At 36.4% G+C, this 23302-nt stretch overlaps 2 protein-coding genes across 2 annotated transcripts in view; one reads left to right on the top strand and one right to left on the bottom strand.

Moving 5' to 3' along the window:
* Window positions 1-2204: 2204 nt before the first annotated feature.
* On the top strand, window positions 2205-19351 carry BTG3 (BTG anti-proliferation factor 3). The gene is made up of 5 exons (XM_079101231.1): window positions 2205-2336; window positions 5613-5791; window positions 9909-10046; window positions 14509-14716; window positions 18669-19351. Exons 2-5 carry the CDS (start codon window positions 5619-5621, stop codon window positions 18906-18908), a joined length of 759 nt encoding a protein of 252 aa, XP_078957357.1. The 5' UTR covers window positions 2205-2336; window positions 5613-5618; the 3' UTR covers window positions 18909-19351.
* Window positions 19352-19641: 290 nt separating this feature from the next.
* CXADR (CXADR cell adhesion molecule) overlaps window positions 19642-23302 on the bottom strand; it is a 62528-nt gene continuing 58867 nt past the window's right edge. Inside the window, exon 8 of the mRNA XM_079101226.1 lies at window positions 19642-19844. Within this exon, the coding sequence (XP_078957352.1) occupies window positions 19803-19844 (42 nt within the window). The 3' untranslated portion in view covers window positions 19642-19802. The remainder of the gene's footprint in view (window positions 19845-23302) is intronic.

Below are 23302 nucleotides of genomic sequence, written 5' to 3' on the forward strand. Positions count from 1 at the left end.
TTACAGTTAGCTATTAAAGAGAAAACATATCAAAGTATAATTATTTGTGTTAGCTGTTTCTTAGTTCAGGTTACTGTAACAGAAAAAAAAAAAAAAAAACATAGGCTGAGTGGTTCAAAAAATAGAAATTTCCTCCCACAGTTCTGGAGACTGGGAAGTTCAAGATCAAGGTGCCAATAGTTCCAATGTCTGGTAAAGGTATGCTTCCTGGTTTGCTATCTGTCTTCTCCTTGTGTTCTCTGGCAAAGAGCACAGAAAGTGATCATCCCTCTTGTGTTTCTTCTTATAAGGGCACTGATTCTATTCATGAGGCTCTACTCTTCTGATATAATCACTTCCCAAAGATTCCCCACCTCACATTGAGGATTTTAGTTTTCAACATGAATTTAGAAGGGACACAAATATTACTCCATAGCAGCTCCCCCTTTTCACACTCTCAAGTTGAGGATTTGCCTTGCTAGATCAAAATTTTTGTTTGATTTTGTGCTTTTGACTGAGGAGAAAGATCTGAAGCACACCGGATGAAAGAACTGGGCAAGTTTTGAAAGGCACAAAAGCAGCTATTATTTGGGAGAGAAGTGGATGAGAGTGAAAAGGAAGTGTTTAGGATATACTGTTTAGTATGTACCATTATCTATTTCACAGTGTTCAGCTATGAGAATTTTTTAGAAGTTATTTTGAAGCCAAGCACAGTAGTCCACATTTGTAATCCCAGCTATTAGGGAGGCTGAGGCCAACCTTGGCAGTTTAGCCAGACCCTAACTCAAAATAATAAAGAATCCTTATCAGTAAAATAACATCAATCTGACTGATACGAATTTAAAATGAAAACACCCTCACATCTTCTAGAATGGTCCAAGGCATAATTAATAGTAACCTCATTAAATTGACAAGTAAGTAGCCCTGGCTCTAGAACACTGTGATTTTTATTTTTAAACAAATAAAGTACTGATTTGGGGGTTGCATATTTATTATTGGTTAAAAAAATCTGTTTGAATTGCTAATCAACTATAATCACCAAGATCAGCAATAAAAATTTTAAACTTTCATAAAACTGGAATGAAAACGTGCTCCCAGTCCTAGTGGGCATTAAGGAACTTAGTCAATATATAAATCTAACAATCAGTTCTTGAGTAACTTAGGTTTTTACCCCTCTTTTATTTATTTATTTATTTTTTCAAGGGAGAATACCCTGTCCTCTTCTGACCCTATTGATGTAAAGTGCTTTCACAAAACTAATACCTCGGTGTGGTGCCAATTCAATATAAAAAGGTGGGGAGATGTTCCGTCTTTTCTTCACTAAGTTAATGTTCCTTTTTCAATATTCGTATTTGTTCAAAAATTAAGCTTTGTGGCAAGTCCTTGAGTAGAAACGTTTCAGAAATAGCCCGGGCTCAAGGCTTCGTTCGATCAACATCCTTGGAACCTCTATTTTGGACAAAATGCTGATCAGGACAAGATAGGAACACAGTTGTCAACAGGAGGCAGTCCGTGAGTTTGAGGAGGTAGGGCTCAGCCAGGGAAGTGCCCGAACAGGAGTTCTAACTGCCTCAATTACAGCAGGGCAGCTGCACAGTCAATGCTCCTGAAATTACTTCAGCAAGGATGAGGACCAGTCCACAAACGCGAAGCTGCCCTTCCTGTCTGATCGTGTTTCCCGGGAAGCCCTGGATCCAGAGAGCAGAACCGAGAACTTGCCCTCCGGCAGGAGGCTCTCAGGGCGCAGAGTGGAAAGGAGTGACCAGAGCGGGAAGCGGCGTCCCCACAGCCAAGGGGATGTGGCCGCAGACCCCCGAAGGCACCTCGGCAGGTATGGAGGCCAGACCGGGTTCCGTTCGGTCCTCGGCAGGGATCTCTGCCCAGAAGGAAGTCCGCGGGGCAGTGGGCATTGCCGCCCACGCCCAAAGTCTGTGCCCGGCTTCTGGCAGGATCGCGGATGCGGCGCGAAGAGCGCAGCCCGGTCCGGGGCTCGGGGGCGGGCCCTTGCCGAAGCCCCGCCCCTAGCTCCTCCCCCTAGGCGCGCGAGTTGGTCCCGCGCGGCGCCAACCCTTTCCCGGGTCATCGCCCCTCCCCTCTTCCGGGCCTCGAGCCCCCCGCGCGCCGCCTCGGGACCGCGCTCGCTCGTACGCGCGCTTGCCCGCCTGCCCGCCAGCCACCCAGCGGGTCCCCTCAGCGCGCGCTCGGCGGCCCGACGACGCGGGAGCCGCACGCGCCGGACGAGGCTCGCAGCGCTCCCTGTCGCCCAGCGCGGGCCGCTGAGCCGGCGCCCTCGGTTTGCGGCCCGGACACGGTCACGGCCGCCGAATCTGCAGCCCCAGAGCAGCGGCACCGCGGCGGTGAGGAGACCCGGCCCGGGGAAGGCGGTGATGGCGGGGCGGAGGGCATCGGAGGAGGGTGGTCCGAGCGCTCCTGCGGCCACGTCGAAGGCTCGCTGGCAGGCGGGGAACGGGGGAAAGGGAGAGGCGCGGGTTCGAACCGGGGTGCACGGGCTCCCGCTCGGCCTCGGGAAGGGCTGGGGTCCGCGGGGACGGCTCGCGGGGGTTTCCGCGGGACCCCGGCGGGCCCCGGAGCGAGGAGACGCCGTCTCGAGGCTCGTGCCACGTTTCCACCGCGCGTTACCTTCCGCCTTGGGGTGGGCGACAACCCTGCGCCTTCACAGCCTCTACCAGCCCCTTTCGCGTCGGTGGCGTTTCCGCGGCCCGGGGCCGGGCTTGCTGTCGGAGGGTCGCGCCTCACCGAAGCCGGGTCTTCGAACCCAGGGCCCCGGGAGCTGGCCGCCTGCCGGGGACAGCCCACCCTGGCGAGGATGCAGTGGGGGAGGCCGGGAATTGGGCCCCGGAGACCGTCCCCCTCAACTTGGGAAAAACCAGGATTGCAGAAGTCGGACCGGCGTGCAGGTCCTTCTCCAGAGCGGGTGGAGGTGTTTGATGGCTCTTGGCCCAGCCCTCTTAAATCCCCGCGGGAGTGCTTAGCAGCAGGTTCCGATGGCGTCAAAAAGTCAGACTCGCTCTCCCTTGAAGTTCCAACCCGCCTCATGGTCGGGATCGGGATCCCGCCTCGTGACGCCGCCGAGGCGGGTCACGGATCCGCACCCCCGGACCAGCCTTCCCGCTCCCTCAGCCTCGGGACACCTCTCTGGAAAAGAGCTTTGTTTCTGAAAACGGGTGCGATTAGCTCTTCGTTACTAGGGAGGGGAAACTACAAAGTTATGAACTCCTCGAATGCCGGGCTTGGTTTTCCTTTGGTTTGATCCACGCAGCCGGGAGCTGAGGAGACTGGAACAAAAGTAGAACTTGAGGAGCAGCCGCCTCGGTGACGACGTCCCAGGATGACGTCACCGTGCGATATTTAAAATGGGAGCTCTTTGCTCTGCCTGTGGGTGGAAGGGTTGCGGCCACTTACTGGAGATGTCGAAGGTCTTACTGGCCCCACTTGCTTCTGCTTGTTCTCTCCCTGACTTTATAACTCTCCCTCTTTTTACCCTTTGGGACTCCTAGAATACTGCTGGAGGTGGGTTAACTTTTTAGCTATTCCAGTCACCATTGCTTCATTTTTCAAACAGAAAAATAAAGTCCATATGACTCATCTTGTGTTACAACCAAAAGCAGCCACTAAGTGGTTTTTTTCCTTCCTTTCTTCCTTTTTATTTTTTATATGAAACAGTAAACAAGAGCAAATCCCAAAATTCTTATATGTATCACATAGTTGGTAAGTTTAATGAGAGAGGACAGTGATTAGTTTAGAATTCAGTCCATTTCTTTAGTATGGTTCCTTGTTTTCTTTAGTGGGATAGAAGCTACTATATTTCCTTCAGCAACTTTCTTCCCAAACTGTGTATTAAATTGCAGTAGGTTTTCTTTTCCATCATTAAGTGGCAGAGTATAAATGTTCCTTTATAAAGTGGAAATGACTTACATTTTTCAGGAGGAAGTTCCATAGCAGTTGTAGTCCACTGAAGTCCTTATGTTGTAGCTAGCAGTAGAAGCTGGATTGACATTCTAGGACCCTAGGAGAAAAGCTCAGGTGTTTTCCAGGATCAGAAAGCACATAGCTCCATTACACTTCTCAAACTGTATAGAAATTTATTTCACAGTAAGTTCCCTTGTTTGAATGTATACATAGAGTAAAATAATCACATTATGAAGAGAGATTTAAAGAGCAGTTTGAGAAAAGAAAGAAAGCTAACAGAATCTGCTTTGTTTTTCGAATGTGTAGTAACTCAGACTCTTGCTAAGTTAGTTGAACTTTATACTAAACATAGCAGAGGCTCCCCAAAAGGGGGTGTTGCTTAATAAATGCAGCATCTGAATAACTTCAAGTTAGTTACAGCAGCCAAATGAATGAGCTCATCCAGTAAACAGAATATTTATCAAAACAATCCCAAAATAAGATTTTTGCGTTTATGGATTAATCAATGATAAATCAGATTTGCTATTTTAAAACCATCTTTTTTCTTCAAATTGCAGCTACATCTCTATTTCTTTTAGCTTTTCTATGGGCAACCCTGAATTTCTACTCTCTAGAGCCACCATTTTTGTCTTATCTTTTAAAGAGTGGTATCTATTCCTGAAAGAGTACTTACAGAAACTTAATGCTGAATTTTTTTATGTATAACAGTTTTATTGAGATATAATTCATATACCATACAACTCACCCATTTAAAATACACAGTTCAGTGGTTTTAGTATATTCACAGTTGTATAACCAATATCATACTCAGTTTTGAAATATTTTTATCACCCTAAGTAACCTTATAAGTAACCTTAAAACTTATTAGCATCACTCCTTTTCCCCTTCTGTCCTGCCCTTAGACCACTGATCTATTTTCTGTCTGTAGATTTGCCTATTCTGGACATTTCATATGATAGATGATCTTTGTGACTGGTTTATTTCCCTTAGGGTAATGTTTTCATCCATGTTACAGCATGTATTGGTACTTCATTCCTTTTAATTGCTAAATAATATTCCATTGCGTGTATATACACAAATATTTGTCCATTCATTAGTTGGTGGACACTTGGGTTGTTTCTGCATTTGGCTTTTATGAATAATGCTTCTGTGGATATTTTTGTACAGGTTTTTGTGTGGACATATGTTTTCATTTCTCTTGGGCATATAGCAAAGAAGTGGAGTTACTAGATAACATGACAAGTGTTTATGACATTTTTAGGAACTATAAAACATCTAAAACAGCTCTTCAATCCTTGATTTTAAAATGAACTTCCTTGTGTGTTTTAAAGTTGAAATAATTTCATAGAATTTTAAACTTCAATTATTGTAGCTAAATACTGACGTGCTTAGTGAAACCTGTATAATAATATTTATTATAGTGGTTCTCTTTAATATCTGATATCATTTTAGTCAACAGGAACAATTGGGTGTGCTTTCTTTACTGAACTTCTTCACAAAGCTAAGTGGCATAGTTCTGAAATAGTGTTTTATAATCTCTTCATAGCATAAACATAAATTAGTGATTGTTCCCTACTTCAGATATGAAATACCACATCAAATTGGAAGAAGGAAGAAAACTTGTAAGGAGGCTTTTTTGCAGAGCTTTATCTTCCAGTTTTTATATTTTGTTTTATTTGAAAAAATCTATTTTATCTTTGCAGGAAAAAATGAAGAATGAAATTGCTGCCGTTGTCTTCTTTTTCACAAAGCTAGTTCGAAAACATGATAAGTTGAAAAAAGAGGCAGTTGAGAGATTTGCTGAGAAATTGACTCTAATACTTCAAGAAAAATATAAAAATCACTGGTATCCAGAAAAACCATCAAAAGGACAGGCTTACAGGTAACAGATTAGATTGGACAGTTGGATTGGACTAGAGGCAAATCAACTCCTGAAAAGGGTGCAAGACCAAAGGACTGAAGGGAATCCCAAAATCCCTATAATGATTTTATCTGCAAAATATAGACAATTTCTACGGTGTCAATTTTCTCCTTACTTAAAGTATAACTATTTGTTGATGGAGTTCTACTGCCTAGACTTGGAAGGCCAGTGCTTGAGCTCATAGAATTTAGTCTCTTGTGATTATAAATGGTTCCTGACTGAGTACATTTCTCTACATATCATAGGTATTGGGGGTTTTCACATTTCTAGAGGACTTCTAATCATTCATAAATAAGTATGGTGAGGGTTGAATCGTCTTATATCTAAAAGTAAATTACATGCTACACAGTTTGGGGGAATTAAACTCAGGGACACTTTGCTATAGTGCTACATCCCCAACTTTTAAAATTTTTTTATGTTGAGACAGAGTCTCATTAAGTTGCCCATGCTGACCTCAAACTTAACAATCCTCCTGCCTCAGCCTCCTAAGTAGTTTGCACATACACCATGGTGCTTGGCTGCTATGCCTCATTCTTTTTGGTAGAAGGCAGGTTAATGATATAGTAGGTGAAAGTAACTCACCTATGATCCATGGCTGATAATTCTTGAGTTCTAGGATTTGAACTCAAATCTAACTGACCAAATTCTCATAAGCTTTCTGCACACCAACCTTTTCACTGAGAAGGAAGAAAATTCTTCCTTGCAGCTGTCTTTTGTTCTCTGGTTAATAAGTTACATTTGCAGTTTGAATTAAAGAAGAGCAGGTGTCCTGGCTTGTTTACTACCTAATATTTATGTGACTGCTTAGAACCTGGTCTGAGAATCTCTTCCCTAAATTGAGCTGGCAAACCTTTCCTGATTTGTGCATGTGGCTACAAAAAATAAAAGTGGAACAGTTGTGACAACAGTAACACAACAGAAATTCTTGTATTTGAGCCCATTGCTGTTTCTAAAGTTTCTTCTGCATATCAGCCTTTCTGTGCTTTAATGTAAAAAGTACTTCTTTTCTTACTGAACTTTGGCAAGTATAGGACTACACAAGTAATCTAGGAGGGGGGCAAGAATATGACTCCTTTATTTCTCGTTTGCTGGAAGATAAGAGCTAGTTTTCTGTTGACAAGAGAACCAAGATAGAGTATTTTCTCTTTCATACATATCCAAAGAGGTTCCTTAATAAATTAAAAAATGTGGTGGATTGAGATAGAAATGTGGTTGTTAACATAGGGCTCAGTCTTTTTTTTTGGGGGGGAGGGTACCAGAGATTGAACTCAGGGACACTTGACCACTGAGCCACATCGTTAGCCCTGTTTTATATTTTATTTAGAGGTAGGGTCTCACTAAGTTGCTTAGTGCCTTACCGTTGCTGAGGCTGGCTTTGAACTCACGATCCTCCTGTCTCAGCCTCCCAAGCCACTGGGATTACAGGCATGTGCCACCATGCCTGGCTTGCTCAGTCATTTTTTATCTTTTGACTTGATTCCCTTTTTTCTGCACATGTACTCCCCCACCTTCCACCACCATGCTGGAGATTGAATCCAGGGTTCTTAACCATTGACCTGCATCCCTAACCCTTTTTATTTTGAGACAAGGTCTTGCTAAATTCCTGAGACTGGCCTGGTTCCTGTGATCCTCCTGCCTCAGTATCCCCCAGTTGCTGGGATTATAGGCGTGTACCACAAAGCCTGACTTTTTCACATTTACATTTCTGAGAACAGCTTTTAAGTTAGAGCTGTTGAGGCTTTTTACAATGACCTAATTGATAAAGGCTTTTGGACGTGTATTATTAGGGAAAAAAAAAATGGCACTGTCAAGTAAAGGTCAAACAGTGTATGATTTTATTTCCACTAATTCTAAAAACTAGAGAGAAAAATTTGTTGAACAGGATTAAGTTGACAAGTGATCAGAAGTATCATTGGGTCATTTTAAAACTCAGTGAAGTCTTGGAGATGGAAAACCATTTGACTTCATGGTGGTTTGTAAGTGTTATAGAAATGAGAGTATAATATTAACCAGTTATTAAAATGTCTTCAATTTATACAGTAGGTTGAAGCATTCTTTTTCTTCCAAATGTTTATACCTTGAAATTGTTTTCTCTGTAATATATACTAATAAGATACTTACCAAGGGCAGTTTGACATTAAGGTCTAAAAAATGTTCATGCCTTTTAAGCATTAAGTCCAAGAATCTGTTCTGGAAGCATAACCAGAAATGCAGACAAATATGTATGAATATGGATGTTTCTTACACTTTGGAAAGAACTAAACTGACAACATTGAATGGTAGACTATTTTTATGCAACTTTTAAAATCTTGTTTTTTAAGAGTAGTTAAAAGAGAAGTAGTCACAGTGTATATACAGGTAGCATGAAAATATATAAGTTATCTAGCCAAGTGTAGTGGCGTATGCCTGTAATCAGGCTACTCAGGAGGCTAAAGAAAGAGGATCCCAAGTTCAAGGCCAGCCTGGACAACTTAGTGAGACTGTCTCAAAATTTAAAAAATTTAAAAAGGGCTGGGGATGTAGCTCAGTGGTAGAGCACTTGCATGTGTGAGATCCAGGAATAACCAGTAATACACACACACACGTGTAACTACCTTTGTTGAAGAAAAATTCTGTTTAAGCCTCTATATTTACATTTAATTTTTAGTCTCAGATCCTGTATCACCTTCATTGTAAGAACTATCTCCTTATCCTTAACTGTTTTTGATGCTGGGACTTTTGAATTAACCTTACACAACATTAGGATCTATGTCTTATAAAGGATTGAGCACCTTTTTACATATACTACAAAGCAATATTTTTACTCGAAATTTGTGGTATTGTTAATGACAACTCATAGGTACAGACAATCAGAAAAGGGCATTCTTTTTGTTGTTGTTACTGTTTTTCAGCATTGGAGCTTGAACCTAGGGCCTCCACATGCTAGGCAAGACCCTGGATAATGTCACATAACACGAATTTTGGTGTCTGGTGCCTGGATTAAAAATCTAGATCCATCACTACTAGTTGTGTGATATTAGAAAGTTACTCAAACTCTCTGCCTCCTGTTTTCCTACAGGGATGAAAATAATTTCTAACTCATGGGATAATTGTGAGAATTGTGTACAGTGAATCAAAATGCAGTCTGTAAAATTTTAAAAATTTAAAAAAAGTTAATATAGGCAATGCATTTAAGAAACTTCTCATTAAATAGTAAACATTTAAACAGTTATTATTAGTTATTACTAATAAGAACTTATGCATTTTTTGTATTTTGTGACATAATTACTAATTGTTAATTTATTTGTGCCACCATATTTGTAGTTTCAGGTCTGAGGGGGAGGTGAAATGATTTCTCAGAGTTCATCCAGTAAATATGTGCTAACAGATAAAAACTGTAACAGGCTTTATTGCCATCTTTTTTTTTTTTTTTTTTTTTTTTTTTTTTTTTTTTTTTTTTTTTAAAGAAAACCCTTGGATGAAAGAAGTTACATGAAATAAACATTTTATTATCCTATATTAGTCAGTTATGTAATACAAATGGTTCTATGTCCTTGATTAATTCTATATTTTTAGAACAACTATAGGTGAGGCAGAGTCCTCTTAACATTATTTGAGAAATAAAAACAGGTTCATGACACATTAAAATTTATCACAAGAATTTCCAAATGTCATTTGACACATCAGTTGAGGTTTTTTGTTATAGATTTTGTTTTCTTGATACTGCCTCCTAGCTTATGAAAGTTTTGATGTCTAGGAACTTGGCATACAAAAGCTTTTACTTTCAGAATTCTAAGTACTTCCATGCAATTTTTCATACTCTGTGCACATTAACTGTACATGTGCAACCAAATAGTCTCTGGGTAAACTGAGGTAGAGCCAGCTCTAGTGTTTACTCTGGGCTCATATAATAGCCTTGTTTTCAGCAGACTGGGGAGTGTCTTAAAGTTAACATATATTATCTATTTAGGGTAAATATGCTCCTGGGGTTTTCATCAGGGATTTTGTTGTAACTATTATTTACTTTGGCAAATACTGATAGGTAAACTTTTTGATTAAGATTCAGCTAAACCATTAATAAAACTTCGCTTTATTGTAGATGTATTCGTGTCAATAAATTTCAGAGAGTTGATCCTGATGTTCTGAAAGCCTGTGAGAACAGCTGCATCTTGTATAGTGACCTGGGTTTGCCAAAGGAGCTCACTCTCTGGGTGGACCCATGTGAGGTGTGCTGTCGGTGAGTTCTAAAGTTTGGTGACTAACCTGATTTTACCAAATTCTCTCATAAGTGGCCTGTCTATATATCTTTAATTAGAAGCTAGTGGTTTGATCTTCTCAAATATTTGCTTTATGAAATACTTTGTGTGGGGTAATGGGGATTGAACCCAGGAGTGTGCTGAGTGGCAGTTCCAGCCATTTCTTTCTTTTGTTTTCTTTTCTTTTTTTTTTTTAAGTTTTGAGGTGGGATCTTGTTAAAGTGTCTTGGCTATTTAAGTCAGTTATTGTCTTTCATGGTGGTATACTTTCCCTTCAATTTAGGAAAGAAACTAATTCCAAATAATACTGGATAATAACTTTTGGTTGGTCTCTGTTTTTACTATTTCTTCCTTCCCTATTTTGATTTGCAGGTAACTGAGGGATATTGTCAAGGTTTTGTTTTCATAATGGAAATTGCTTCTTTCGTCTCAAAGAATTGTGTGAGTGCTAAGAATGAAATCTATTTAAACACCATTCAAAAAACATTACGGACTAAATGCTTTTAGTTGTGAAATTTTAAAAAAATTATAAGCAACATTCTCCTTTTAGGTAGTTCACAATGTGATAAGGGAGAAGAAAGGGTAAGCCATGACACCACAGTCTGATTTGTGCTACGTTGGAACTATGTAGCCAGGCATTACCACATGCCTATATCCCTAACTATTCTGGAGGTTGAGGAAGAAGGATCACAAGTTCAAGGGTAGCCTGGGTAACTTATTGAGACCCTGTCTTAAAATAAAATAAAAAGGGATGTAGCTCAGCGGTAGACTGCAGGTTCCTGGGTTTAATCTCCAGTACTGTAAAACAAAGAAAAAAAGAGAGTAGAAATTGTACATAAGTGCAGTGATAGGAGACACAAAGGAGAAAGTTATGGGCTTTGTTGGAGAGGTTGGAAAAATGAAACTTGAGCTAACAGTGAAAGGATAATTTGAGGTTGACTAGGTGACTAGGCGGGAATGACATTCTTCCAGGAAGAAAGAACAGTGGGAGAAACCAGAGGCATGGAATCCCCACAAGAATTTTCTTGTGGCTGAACCTGAAGGTTGTTTCTCTTCGGTTTTGAGGTGCAATTCTCTTGGTCTCTGTATTGACTGTAGTAGAGCTGCCTTTGGATATAAGCCTAATTATGCTCCCCAGCTTCAGCAGTGAGGGTGGGAGAGAAGTTATGTAGTACTAAAAATACATAGTTGTTCTTCCACTAAATTTTATCAGGAACACCTGGAAATTACTACTTGATTTGCTAACTTATTATATTATCTTACAAGTTTATTGCTTTGGGAAACCACATGGAGGAAGTAGACGTTTATAGAGATAAAGATTCTCCACCACTTCTTTTCAAGTAGAAAAAAGGAAGAGTAAGCCATCACAAATTTAGATCTTGAGAATGTGAAACATTTTTAGATTCTGGGACAAATTAAGTAAATATCTTAGGCTGGTGTCAGGCTTTGGAGACTGTAGTGACTGGACTCCTGCAGAAGACCTCAGTTTAAAAGAAAAAAACTCATAAAGTTACTTTATTGAATTGCTTCCTTTTTTATTTACCTCATTTGACTCCTTTTTAACACATGGTTCTTTAAGTTAGTTGTGTAGTTTCTCAGCCCATAAAAAAAATTAATGACATTTGAAAGAAAATTGTTCGTGGTAGTCATAAAGCTATAAAAAAATGTTACCTAGTTTTGACAGGTAAGAATGAAAAAGCTAAAAAGTGACCACAAATATATTATCACACAGTGAAATGGTATGATTCTAAATCATTAGGAAAAAGTTATTATTTTAAGAATGTTTAAGAAGTTGGGTAATTATTAATATTTTGGACATATTTTCTTTGAATGCTTAAAATGTCTTGGCACCTGAGGGTAAAAGCTTTAGTATATGAGCATTTTACTTCAGTTGATATTTGTATTATTTGATAATACCAGATAATGAAAAATACTATGCATTCATCTTGTTATTTTAAGAAAGTATTCATATTCAGTAATCATCTTTTTTTTTTTTTCCAGGGGAAGGAGGGTTACTGGGGATTGAACTCAGGGGCATTAGACCACTGAGCCAAATACCCAGCCCAGTTTTTTATTTAGAGACAGGGTCTCACTGGGTTTCTTAGTGCCTTGCTTTTGCTGAGACCGGCTTTGAACTTGCAGTCCTCCTGCCTCAACCTTCCGAGCCACTGGGGTTACAGACATTTGCCACTGTGCCCAGCTTCTTTGCTTTTGAATCAAAACTGGAGAGGAATGTTCTGGAAATTAAAACAGCACTGATGTAGCAATTATATAATCAAACAAATATCAGAGTCTTCAAAATTAATAACTTTTTTCATTTGTATACTAGAGATTGAGATTATAAAAAAGAGTTGAAGTACACTCAAAACATTCTTCGTAGTACTCAGTTATTCTGTCAGAATGAAAAACTAAATGAGTACAAAGAATGCCATATAGTTAGAAAGGTTATCATTTAGTGAAATATTTGGGGAAGCAGAATAGATAACTTTCTTAGGTTGATAAAAACTGAGAATAGCTGGTAGGTTTATTTCCTATACAACATATTTTATAACTTTTTATATATCTGCACTCTTTCTGATAATGTTAGATAGCTCTTGATTTGTTTCATATTAACTAAATTAATCTTGATGTTTTAGCAGTGCATCATTGAAAATTGGAAAGTTTAGAGGTCGTCCAATACTAATACTCCTAAGGAATTAACGGCACATTCTAATGTTACAGTAATATAGCCAGCAGCTTCACTTACTATGAAAAAGGCCCTCATACCAAAATACTACAGAGAGAATATAGAACCTAACTGGGTGTCAAAGAAATCTGAGTTAATAAAGCTGATTCTTCATCATTAGATGACTGCCTTTTTCCTAAAAGGCTGGGATTGTTCACAGATTTCTTGCTTTTCTCTTTTGCTTGAATTTTTACTTCACTAATGGACAAAATAAGATATACTTAAACCCATTACTAATATTACTGCCATTAATATATGAATTAAGCTTTGTGTCAAAATTGAGCCTTTAAAGCATGGAGGAGACATAAGGGTAAGTTTCTGTTGCTAAAAGCTCATGTTAAATAAACTTTAAAATAATATGTACTACATGTTTTCTGTGTTGAAGGAACTTAGCCAACTGCTTGAGCTTTTTATAAGAGGAACTGCTAGTTGAAGATCTCTTAAGTTTATCCAGCCAACTCCAGCTTCCTTATCCAGCATAGGAAAGTTAGGCCTGAGGAGATTGAGTTGCCTCTGGTCATGGAGCTAGTTAGTGGCAGAGCCAGAAGTAAAAAACTAGTCCAGTGTTGTTTGTAACAACATATAACATCTCCATTTGTGAGATAAACAAAAAAAGAGAAGAGGAAAGAAGTGTGTTGTACATTGCATTTGGGTAGCACTGATAGCTTCATTCAGCATTTGGAGATGGAAGACAACACAGCTATTTGAACAAATAGTTATGATTAAAAAATAATTTGAAACAAGAATTATCTTGAAATTAAGTAACAGCAGTTAACACTTACTTTTCTATTGAATCAAGTATGACATTTCCACTTGAAGTTACTTGTTTAATCTTTTTTAAAGCCCTGAATCACTTTGTGTTTCTTTGTGTTTTGAACTATTCAAAAGTTAATTTTTTTGTCCTATCACTGATTAGGAATTGTTTCACAGTATTTACATTCCTTTGTCCTTTTTAATAAAACTTGGTTTTACTGTTCATTTTGCATGCATTTTTCTCTCATTGCAGAATTTATTTACCTTTTTTTAAGTAACCAACACCCAACACTACATATTTTGATAATTAGTTTTCTTATATCAGACTTTCAGAAATGTTTGGAAGGATAAAAAGACTTCTGTACTTTACTTGTTTAAAAAAACCTAAGAACTGAGCAGTTCTAGAAATAATATGAGTAAGCAGTATAATTCAAGCAAAACCCCTTTATTTTCCTGAACAAGTATTTTTTTCTTCAAAGTCAATAATTGTCTGAAAGCTCATTTTTGTCAGTGTGAACATAAGAAACACAGGTAACCATGGTAAAAATAAATCTCACAAGAAATGTTTAGTTGATTTGTGACTTAAATTACTAGGCTGTACATTATAGTGGTCATTCTGAAGTAAATTAGAAAATTTTACTTTATAACAAATTTCATCCATATATACAAAGATCTGGTCAAAACAATGGATCTCTTGTGATGTTTTAAATATTGTCAGTAAAAAAAAAAGAAAATGGAATCACTTTTATTTGTACCTAAATAGACCAGAAGTAGAAAATCATGGCATTCTGACTGACATGTAGCTGGGTTAGGTTATTAAATATGTTAAGTCCATTTCTGGGATGGTGCCTTTCTTTTTTGCCTTGGAATAATTGCATATCCAGACTTATTTGATTGCTTTTGTGGACATTTTCTTGCTTTCTTTGTATGATTTCAAGATTTGAAATTTTTTTATATACACGTAGGTATGGAGAGAAAAACAATGCATTCATTGTTGCCAGCTTTGAAAATGAGGATGAGAACAAGGATGAGATCTCCAAGAAAGTTACCAGAGCCCTTGATAAAGTTACATCTGATTATCACTCGGGATCCTCCTCTTCAGATGAAGACACAAGTAAAGAAGTGGAAGTGAAACCCAGTTCTGTGACTGCAGCCCCAAGCCCTGTGTACCAGGTAAGAGTCTCATATTAAAGACATCAGTGGGACTTGCTTGTCCTGCAGGTAGTCCTACTTGTGTTGCCTAAGGTTTCTGATTTTATATTCTGAGTTTACATTCAGTTCCTTGCCTTTCCCATACTCAGGGAAACTGCTTCTTTGAGATGTAAATTGGCATTCTGCATCACTTTTTCAAAAGTCTACTTGACTACTTAATAACTAGGATAAATATATTTTCAGAATATGTGCCCCTCCAAAAAAATAGGAATGTTTAAAACAAACCTGATATTTTAAAATTCCTTATTTTATTTAAAAATTGCCACTCATGTTTTGTATTCTTGAACATTTCCAGTTTTAACTTTGGGTTTAATTTTCTTCTTGTTCTTTCCATTTCCATTATTAAAGAGAAATTTCACTAAATTATATTTTGGTTAATTTTTTACTTTAGCCAAAACAAAGTCTCCCTCATGGTTTTTTTAATAGTTGAAGAGTCATATGATACATGATGCATTTAGAGACTCATTCATTTATTTATATCTATATCAAAGAAAATTTAATGTACTTTTAAAAAGGTTTGGCCAAAAAATATTCTTCAACAGAAGAAATTTTTTTTAAGTCAGAAAAATACGGAGATCTTTTGAATTGAACCTTATTTTGAACAGGTACTTATTTCTAATTTTGAGTATATTTTAATGTACCTCTCTTTATGAATTTGCCTCAGACATCATTTAATGTTATGTTATGGATTAGAGTTGGACTAAAATAAAAATTTAGACCTAATGAGTGAGTAAGAAGAAGGATATGAGAGTTTTGAATATAAGAAACAAAACCTCTAAATTTAGCATACATTTATATAATGAACATTGTTCAGTGAAAATTTTTGCATTCTTTCTGGAGGGAGATGTTACTGAATTATCCTTCCTAGGTTAGTTGTAAGGATTATCATACTAGAGATATGTGTTTATGCATATATGTGAACATATACCTGCTTTATAAAACCTCAGTTTTATAGTAATTTGTCCACCCTCCCTCTTCAGCTGCCAGTTCTGTACCTTTCAACAGAGGCATTCATCACCAGGGGTTTTTTTTGTTGTTTTGTTTTGGTATACTTCCATAGAGATTCTCTATATAGATAAGTAAATATATCTGCATTTCAGGATAATTTTTAAACATTTTTCATACATAATTTGGGCATTATTTTTCTCTGTGTGATGTATTATATACTATAAAATACCTTTATTGAATTTCCTGTAATTGATTCAGATGTGTGGCAATTTTACCTCAGAATTTTGTTATTAATCAAATGCTGATAATTCTTTATAAGTAAATAGATCCTTAATTTTTTGGATTTCTTTTAAAATTAAATTGCATTTATTTTCCTCCATCATGAAAGATTATTAGGACAACAGAAAGGCATGGAAATCAAGCTTTTACTTGCTTCTTCAGAAAAACATTTCTCCTTGGATAAAACATTTCCTAACAGAGAAACACTCCTATTTCAAGCCCTTGTGTAGAAAGCCAGTGGAAGTGGCCCACTGTAATCTTTTCTTTTGTCCACTTCTTCATCCTGAATCTGGGATTGCCAAAAGCTTTAAAGGGAGTGATCAAATAAGGACAAAAAATTCCTAGCTTGTGGTCTTTGTACTGGAGTATTTCTGAAAGGTACTCCTTGAGTCAGCTACCCACAGATCAAGAAGTGAAGTTTATGTTAGTTCTGCCCAAATTGATCCTAGAGGCTTGGCTTTTAGTATTAGTAAATATTAATCAAAATCCTAAAAGCCTTTTTCTACAAAGTGACAAATGCATTCAAAATTTTAAAACAGAATCAAATTGGGGAACTCAGCTATTACATTCATTGAGACTGTGTTAATGGTTTACAGATACACATCTTTATCATTGGAACAGAATAGAAAATTCAGAATAAACCCACATATGTACAGTTGGTTTCCCCTGTAGCATAAATACAAAAGTAATATAAAGCAATTCAGTGAGAAAAGTCTTCAGAAACTGGTACTGAAATACTTGGATAAAAAAAATTTATTTGCTACCCAGTGCCATACACTCCAAAAATTAGAGATGGAACATAAACCAAAGTATAAAAGCTAAATCTTTGATGCATTTAGAAGAAAACATAAGGAAGTATCTTCATTATCTTGATAAAGGCAAAGACTTCTAGGAATCACAAAAGTACTAACAAAGAAAAAAAGTCAGACTTCATAAATTAAAAATCTTTTCACTCATCAAAAGAAACCATTAAAAGCTATGCACAGTGGCACACACCTATAATTCCTGCAACTCAAGAGATGGGCAGCAAGTTCTAGACCAGCTCAGCAACTTAGCATGACCTTGTCTCAAAATAAAAATGGACAATGAGTGCTTTTAGGTTCAATCCCCAGTACTGAAAACAGAAAAAAGAATTAAGAAAATGAATGGTCAGACCATACACTGAAACAAAATGATGTGTGTGTGCACTTACATATCTATGTACATAAATATACATTAGCTCAGTGGTAATGTGTCTCTATGTTCATTTGTCATTATTGTCAAAAAGAAAAAATTGAGAGGAAGTTGTGGATATACACTGTACAAAAGGAAGTATATAAATGGCCAATAAGCACATAAAAATGTGCTTGACCTCATTTGTCATCAGGAAAATGCTAAGAAAAACCACAGTGAAACCTTACTTCTTCCAAATTAAAAAGTATGACAACACCAAATATTGGCAAAGATGTAAAGCAGCTAGAATTCATAAATTGCTGATGGAAGTTTAAAATGATTGCAACCACTTTAAAAAATGATCTTTTGAAAGTAAATAGACATCTGCCCTATTAGCCAAAAATTCTGCTCCTAAGTATTTTACCATGAAAAATAAAAACATTGTTATAAAGCCAGATACAAAAAATAGGAATAGTATGTGTGTTTTAAAATGCATAGTTATATGTTCATAGGTACATGCATAGAATCTCTTCGGTATATCCAAAAAATTGACTAGTGTCAGTTGCTCCTGAGAAGGGTAATTAGGTAGCTTTGTTCAATAAAGAACAGGGACTTCCCACTCGCCACCATTTTGTATCTTTTTTATTTGTATCATGAATATAATGTTATACAGAATATAAGTAATTTTCTTAAATGTATATTTGGTCAGATTAGAGATCAAGAGAAATCTAAAATTCACAAGGTGCCACTTTTTTTTTTTTCCCTCGTGGTACTAGGGATTTAAATCCAGTGCTTTACCACTGAGCTATATCCCCAGTCCTTTATATTTTTTTTTATTTTGAGAGAGGTTTTATTTTGCTAAGTTGCTTACAGCCTTGGCTAAAGTTGCTAACGCTGGCCTTGAATTTGAAATCCTCCTGCCTCGGTCTCTCAAATCACTGAGATTACAGACATAAACCACTGTTCCTGGTACAGGATGCAGCATTTTGAACAGAGGTGTTCCAAAACTTCCTATAGAAACATTTTGTGAATAATGTGAACTTGATGTCTATCTGACTTATGGGATAATCTAAGACTTTGTTCCCAAACTCTGAACTGGCTACAACAGAATGAGTTGGAGAGTTTTGTCAAAATACTCTATTCCTAAAATTTTATTATTGCCCAGTAGAAAAGGACTGAAGCATGAATGTTTTGGGTTTAAAGGCTCCCTAAATGACTCCTTACTTAGCTAGCTATGGAAACTAGAGGTTTAAAATATTATATGTTTATATAAGGTTCCATTCGTTCCAAGTTTTGATATTTTCTGGTTGAAGTTGTCTTAAATGTGTTTGAGTTTATTCATTTCTTCATTTGGAAAACACTGATCACCTATTATGGATGAGATTTTTAACATATTTAGACTTAACCATAGGAATGCTACTTAGATCTACTTTGGGGGTTATGGATGAGTGATTTTGTCTTTAATGAAATATTTGAAAAATCACATAGTTTTTCCTTTGAATTCAGTATTGAACTCAGTATTTTCTCCTTACAGATTTCAGAACTGATATTCCCACCTCTTCCAGTGTGGCACCCTTTGCCCAGGAAAAAACCAGGAATGTACCGAGGGAATGGCCATCAGAGTCACTATCCTCCTCCTGTTCCATTTGGTTATCCAAATCAGGGAAGGAAAAATAAACCATATCGCCCAATTCCAGTAACATGGGTACCTCCTCCTGGAATGCATTGTGACCGGAATCACTGGATTAATCCTCATATGTTAGCACCTCACTAGCTCCTTTTCATTCTGAGTGTTAATATTGAGAGAAAGGTAGAATATACCTTACTACACATTAAAAGTTCAAAGTTCATACTCAGTAGTGAAGTTAGATGGACCAAAACCATCAAACTTATTTTTATAGAGAAGTTATTGAGAATAATCTTTCTTAAAAAATATATATATATGCACTTTAGATATATTGATATAGTTTGAGAAACTTTATTAAAGTTAGTCAAGTGCCTGAGTTTTTAATATTGGACTTGAGTATTTATATATTGTGCATCAACTCTGTTGTATACAAAAACACTGTAGGAGTGGACAATTTGTTCTAGCACCTTTAAGCATTTACTTTATGGAGAGTATGTAAGTTATTTATATACAAGGAAATCTATTTTATGTCATTCTTTAGAAAAATTGCGTGAAATCATGTAGTTGCAAATAAAAAGTAGTTTGAGGCATGATAATGTGTGTTTTTGTTCGGTACATAAAAAAAGGAGAAAGAGCAGAAGGTACATGTTACTTCAATGTATTTTAACTAAATATTTAGCAAAGAAAAGAAACAATAAGAATTTCAAGAATTTTCCTTTAAAAAAATCAACTTTTTATTAACCATACCCTCCCAAAGTCCACACCAAAATGGGACATATAAAAAGTCTAAAATTTGTTAGTGGTAGCTAATTGAAAATAAATATAATAAGATACCTTCCAACTATCAAGGTCATTATACATACCATTTTTCTAACCAAGAATTTGACCTATGATAATTTTGATAGGACATTTGATTTACATGCCTTATACCTTTACATAAAGCAGAAATGTTTTTATAGACACCCTAGTTTAAGTCTTTACGGGAGGTCTAAAATAAAGTCAAATAGTACAGTACTTCAGATTCTTCAGTAGTCCTTCTATTTATACCACTGTAATCCCATCAGTCTTGTAAGCGTACTTGAACTACAAAAAGAAAAAAAGAGACACATCTATAAGAATTTGGATATTTTTTTTCCTAAGTTTTTAAAAACTAAGCTCAGCAATATTTTTCCTATCTTTAAATTTCTAGTATTAAATTATTTGACTTAACCACAAAAGCCACATCTTGCTAATAGCTCATTGGATGGCCTTAGCCATTCAAAATTCTTGTTGTCATTTTTAGAACATTTGTATAAGTGTAGAATACAGAAAAGGGCAAAAATCATAAAGGTGTAGCTGAATTTTGTCAAAATATGAAATCAGTTTTCATGGAATTTATAGTATTTTCAACTTTATGAGGAAACATTTTCAAACTATAGAGACTTCTCTAATCTTGATTATATGTTCTGTTAAGCCATAAGCATCTTATATTTCTAAACCATAATATCTACTTTTTGCCCTGAAATTTTTTCCTGGTACTAATTGGCATCACAGTTTTAAAATAAAAAAACAAGTTTAATTGTCAGTCATCTCACTGTCAATCATCTAACTGTCCTGGAGAACTTTAGGGTAGTAATGAGAGATTTTGTGGCAAGTTTTGGAAAGTTTCAAATATTTTTATTATGAGGTTTAGCAAATAGAGTTTCTTCTATTTAGTCTGCTTATGTTGTAGGTATAAGTTCCTTGGGAAAATCAGAAGCATAAAGCCAATATAAGAATGAAAGTCTTTGTTTTTTTAATACACACACCTAATAACCAGACCATTTCACATCAGTACAAACTAAATCTCTTCATTAGTGCAGACACCTAAATGACAACCTCTTGGAGAAAATGCTAATTTTGAATTTGACTTCATCTTATATTACTACCTGTTGAAGATTCTGCCCTTTATTAACTATACTTCACTTTGTTCTAAAGTTTACTAAAATCAAAATAATATATAAAACCCTCATCAATATAGCTTTTCCAGTCTGTTACTAATGAAATAAATCACTTTCTCAGCTGTTGGGTCTTAAATTCTAGTAAACCTGGGGTACAAAAGCTTACCAGACATCCTCCCCACCCCACCCCCATTTATTTTTATTTGCCGTACTAGGAATTGAAGCACTCCACTTCTGAGCTTCATCCCTTTTCACTGAGTTGCCTAGACTGGCCTGAATTCTGATATCCTCCTGCCTCAGCCCCAACCTCCTGAGTAGGTGGGGTTACAGGCATGTGCCACTGCACAGGCTCCCCATCCCTTTTTTTTTTTTTTTTTTTTTTTTAGTGCATTTTAATTATGCATAACAGTGGACCCAAACCCTTTAAAGGTTAAAATTGGACATGATGTTTGAAAAATATAAATTCTTTTTGTAAGGTCTAGTACCTCAATACTAAAGTATTTATTGCTGGTTTTTAGTATATTTACCTCAAAGTACTTACCTTTTCAGTAAACTATGATTTTAAGCTAAGAGAAAGCATTTATATTGAATTCTATTGGGCCATCACATTTTGATAATTTTCTACTTGACTGAGCAAGAAAAAACACCAACCCTATACATTTTACCCGGCAGAGTAACCATTCTATTCATTTTAATAATAGTAAACTAAACTTTTGTTTTAATGACTGTGCCAAAACTTTCTTTAATCCTCATAGTAACTACCATTATTTTCTTGGTTCAGATAAGGCCTCCTAGAAAAGTTTAAAATGCTGAAGATGATAGAAAGCTAAGTAACAAATCCTGACTTAAAAACAAGTTGGGTTTTTTTAAAAAGCTGATGCTCCTGCCTTAGCACCATGTTTATTACCTACAAAATTTACCAACTCTTGAAACTTGTGAGAAGGTTCAATATCAGGTCAAGATTTGAAAAAAGGACTGATGCAAAGGTTATATTGAATGAGAATATGAGACACTGAAGTGCCCATATTAATCTCTAATAAGTCCATAACAGTTCCTTGTTACAAAATACTCAGATATTTCTAGAAGAGGGACTAATAACTTGATAACAATTATATTTGTTTAAACCATAAATCAGATTGCAGTACAGCCCGTTGAATAAGAATTGAAATAAGAAAGCCAGCTCTACCAATGATTCATCAAGGGGAAAGATCCAGAGAACTAGTAATTGTAGTAATGCCCAAGTTTATCGGTTGTTAACTTCTTTTTTTCTTAGTTATCAAATATTTCATGATTTAACGTGTGGTTTTTTTCCTATACTCTCTGGAATTTATATTCCAGTGTGTGAAACAATAACACCAAAGCTCTTAGGGAAACACAATATCCCTACATTATAAATGGCATGGTATTTGACTCAACATTCTGGCAAGTTGTCACAAAAGCACAAGTAATAGGAAATGCTCATGTGATTCCAGTTTAAAATGTGTACATTTCATTCATTGTAGAAACCATCACCTTCCCAATTTCATAGCTGTTTAGGCCATCTTCCAGGATTCTGTCATGTATAATTCTAAAAATATCCCAAGGACCCAAAATGAAAACACAGCTGGACATTGTAGCACATGCCTGCAGTTCTAGCTGCTTAGGAGTCTGAGATGAAAAGATTACTTGAGCCCTTGAGTTTGAGATCAACCTGGGTAACAGCAAGACTCCATCTCAAAAACAAAAGCAAAAAAAAAAAAAAAAAAGGAACACACTTAACCCTTAAGAAAACATATTACAAATGCATTTGGATTTGTAGCAGATACATCACTGTAATTGCAGTGGTTTGGTATTTATTTCTAAAGCACACAATCAGCACAAATAAAAGTATTGAATTCATTTCAACCCTCAAAGGTCTATAGCTGGGCGTGGTGGCACACACCTGTAATCCCAGTGACTTGGGAGGTTAAGACAGGAAGATTGTAAATTCAAAACCAGCCTCATCAACTTAGGCCCAAAGTAACTAAGTGAGATCCTGTATCAAAAAAAAAAAATTTTTTTTAAAGCAGTGGTTTGGGCATGTTGTTCAGTGGTTAGGCACCCCTAGGTTCAATCCCTGGTACAAAAGGACTATCTAGCTACAGAAAGGACTTTTATATGAATTGGAAACATAACCAATTTAGCCATAACATGGTGAAAAAATTTTACCATGTTTTTATGTATATACATGTATATTTATATAAAAATTTATAAAATAAATCTATAAGGTAAGAATCATTTATATCCATATTAAAGTTTTAATATATCATTTCTGGACATAATTTTAGTGTCCTGGCCAATAAATATATCCTCTTCACTAGAAATACAAGTTAAAATAGAGTTGGTGATCATAATAATACCCATTGTTTAAACATTATACAATGTGTACATGTATTGAAACATTACCTGGTATCCACAAATATGTACATTTTTATCTGTCAGTTAAAAAACATTTAATTGAAAAATAATAATTCCCATTGTTGGTGAGGTATGCGGGTAAGTAGTCATTCTCTCTAGTGTTAGTGAAGAATTAAAGGTATATAATCTTTTTGAAAGAAAGAAATCTTTTAATCAAGCAACTGCACTTCTAGAAACTTACTATGG

This window comes from Sciurus vulgaris (genome assembly GCF_902686455.1).
Source record: "Sciurus vulgaris genome assembly, chromosome: 10".
NCBI lineage: Eukaryota > Metazoa > Chordata > Mammalia > Rodentia > Sciuridae > Sciurus > Sciurus vulgaris.

What these genes read in the sequence shown, in the direction of transcription:
- BTG3 (XM_079101231.1), top strand. Translation starts at nt 5,619, where the DNA reads ATGAAGAATGAAATTGCTGCCGTTGTCTTCTTTTTCACAAAGCTAGTT. An exon ending in TCAAAAGGACAGGCTTACAG is followed by an intron (nt 5,792 to 9,908) that starts GTAACAGATTAG and finishes GCTTTATTGTAG; the next exon opens with ATGTATTCGTGTCAATAAAT. An exon ending in CCATGTGAGGTGTGCTGTCG is followed by an intron (nt 10,047 to 14,508) that starts GTGAGTTCTAAA and finishes ATATACACGTAG; the next exon opens with GTATGGAGAGAAAAACAATG.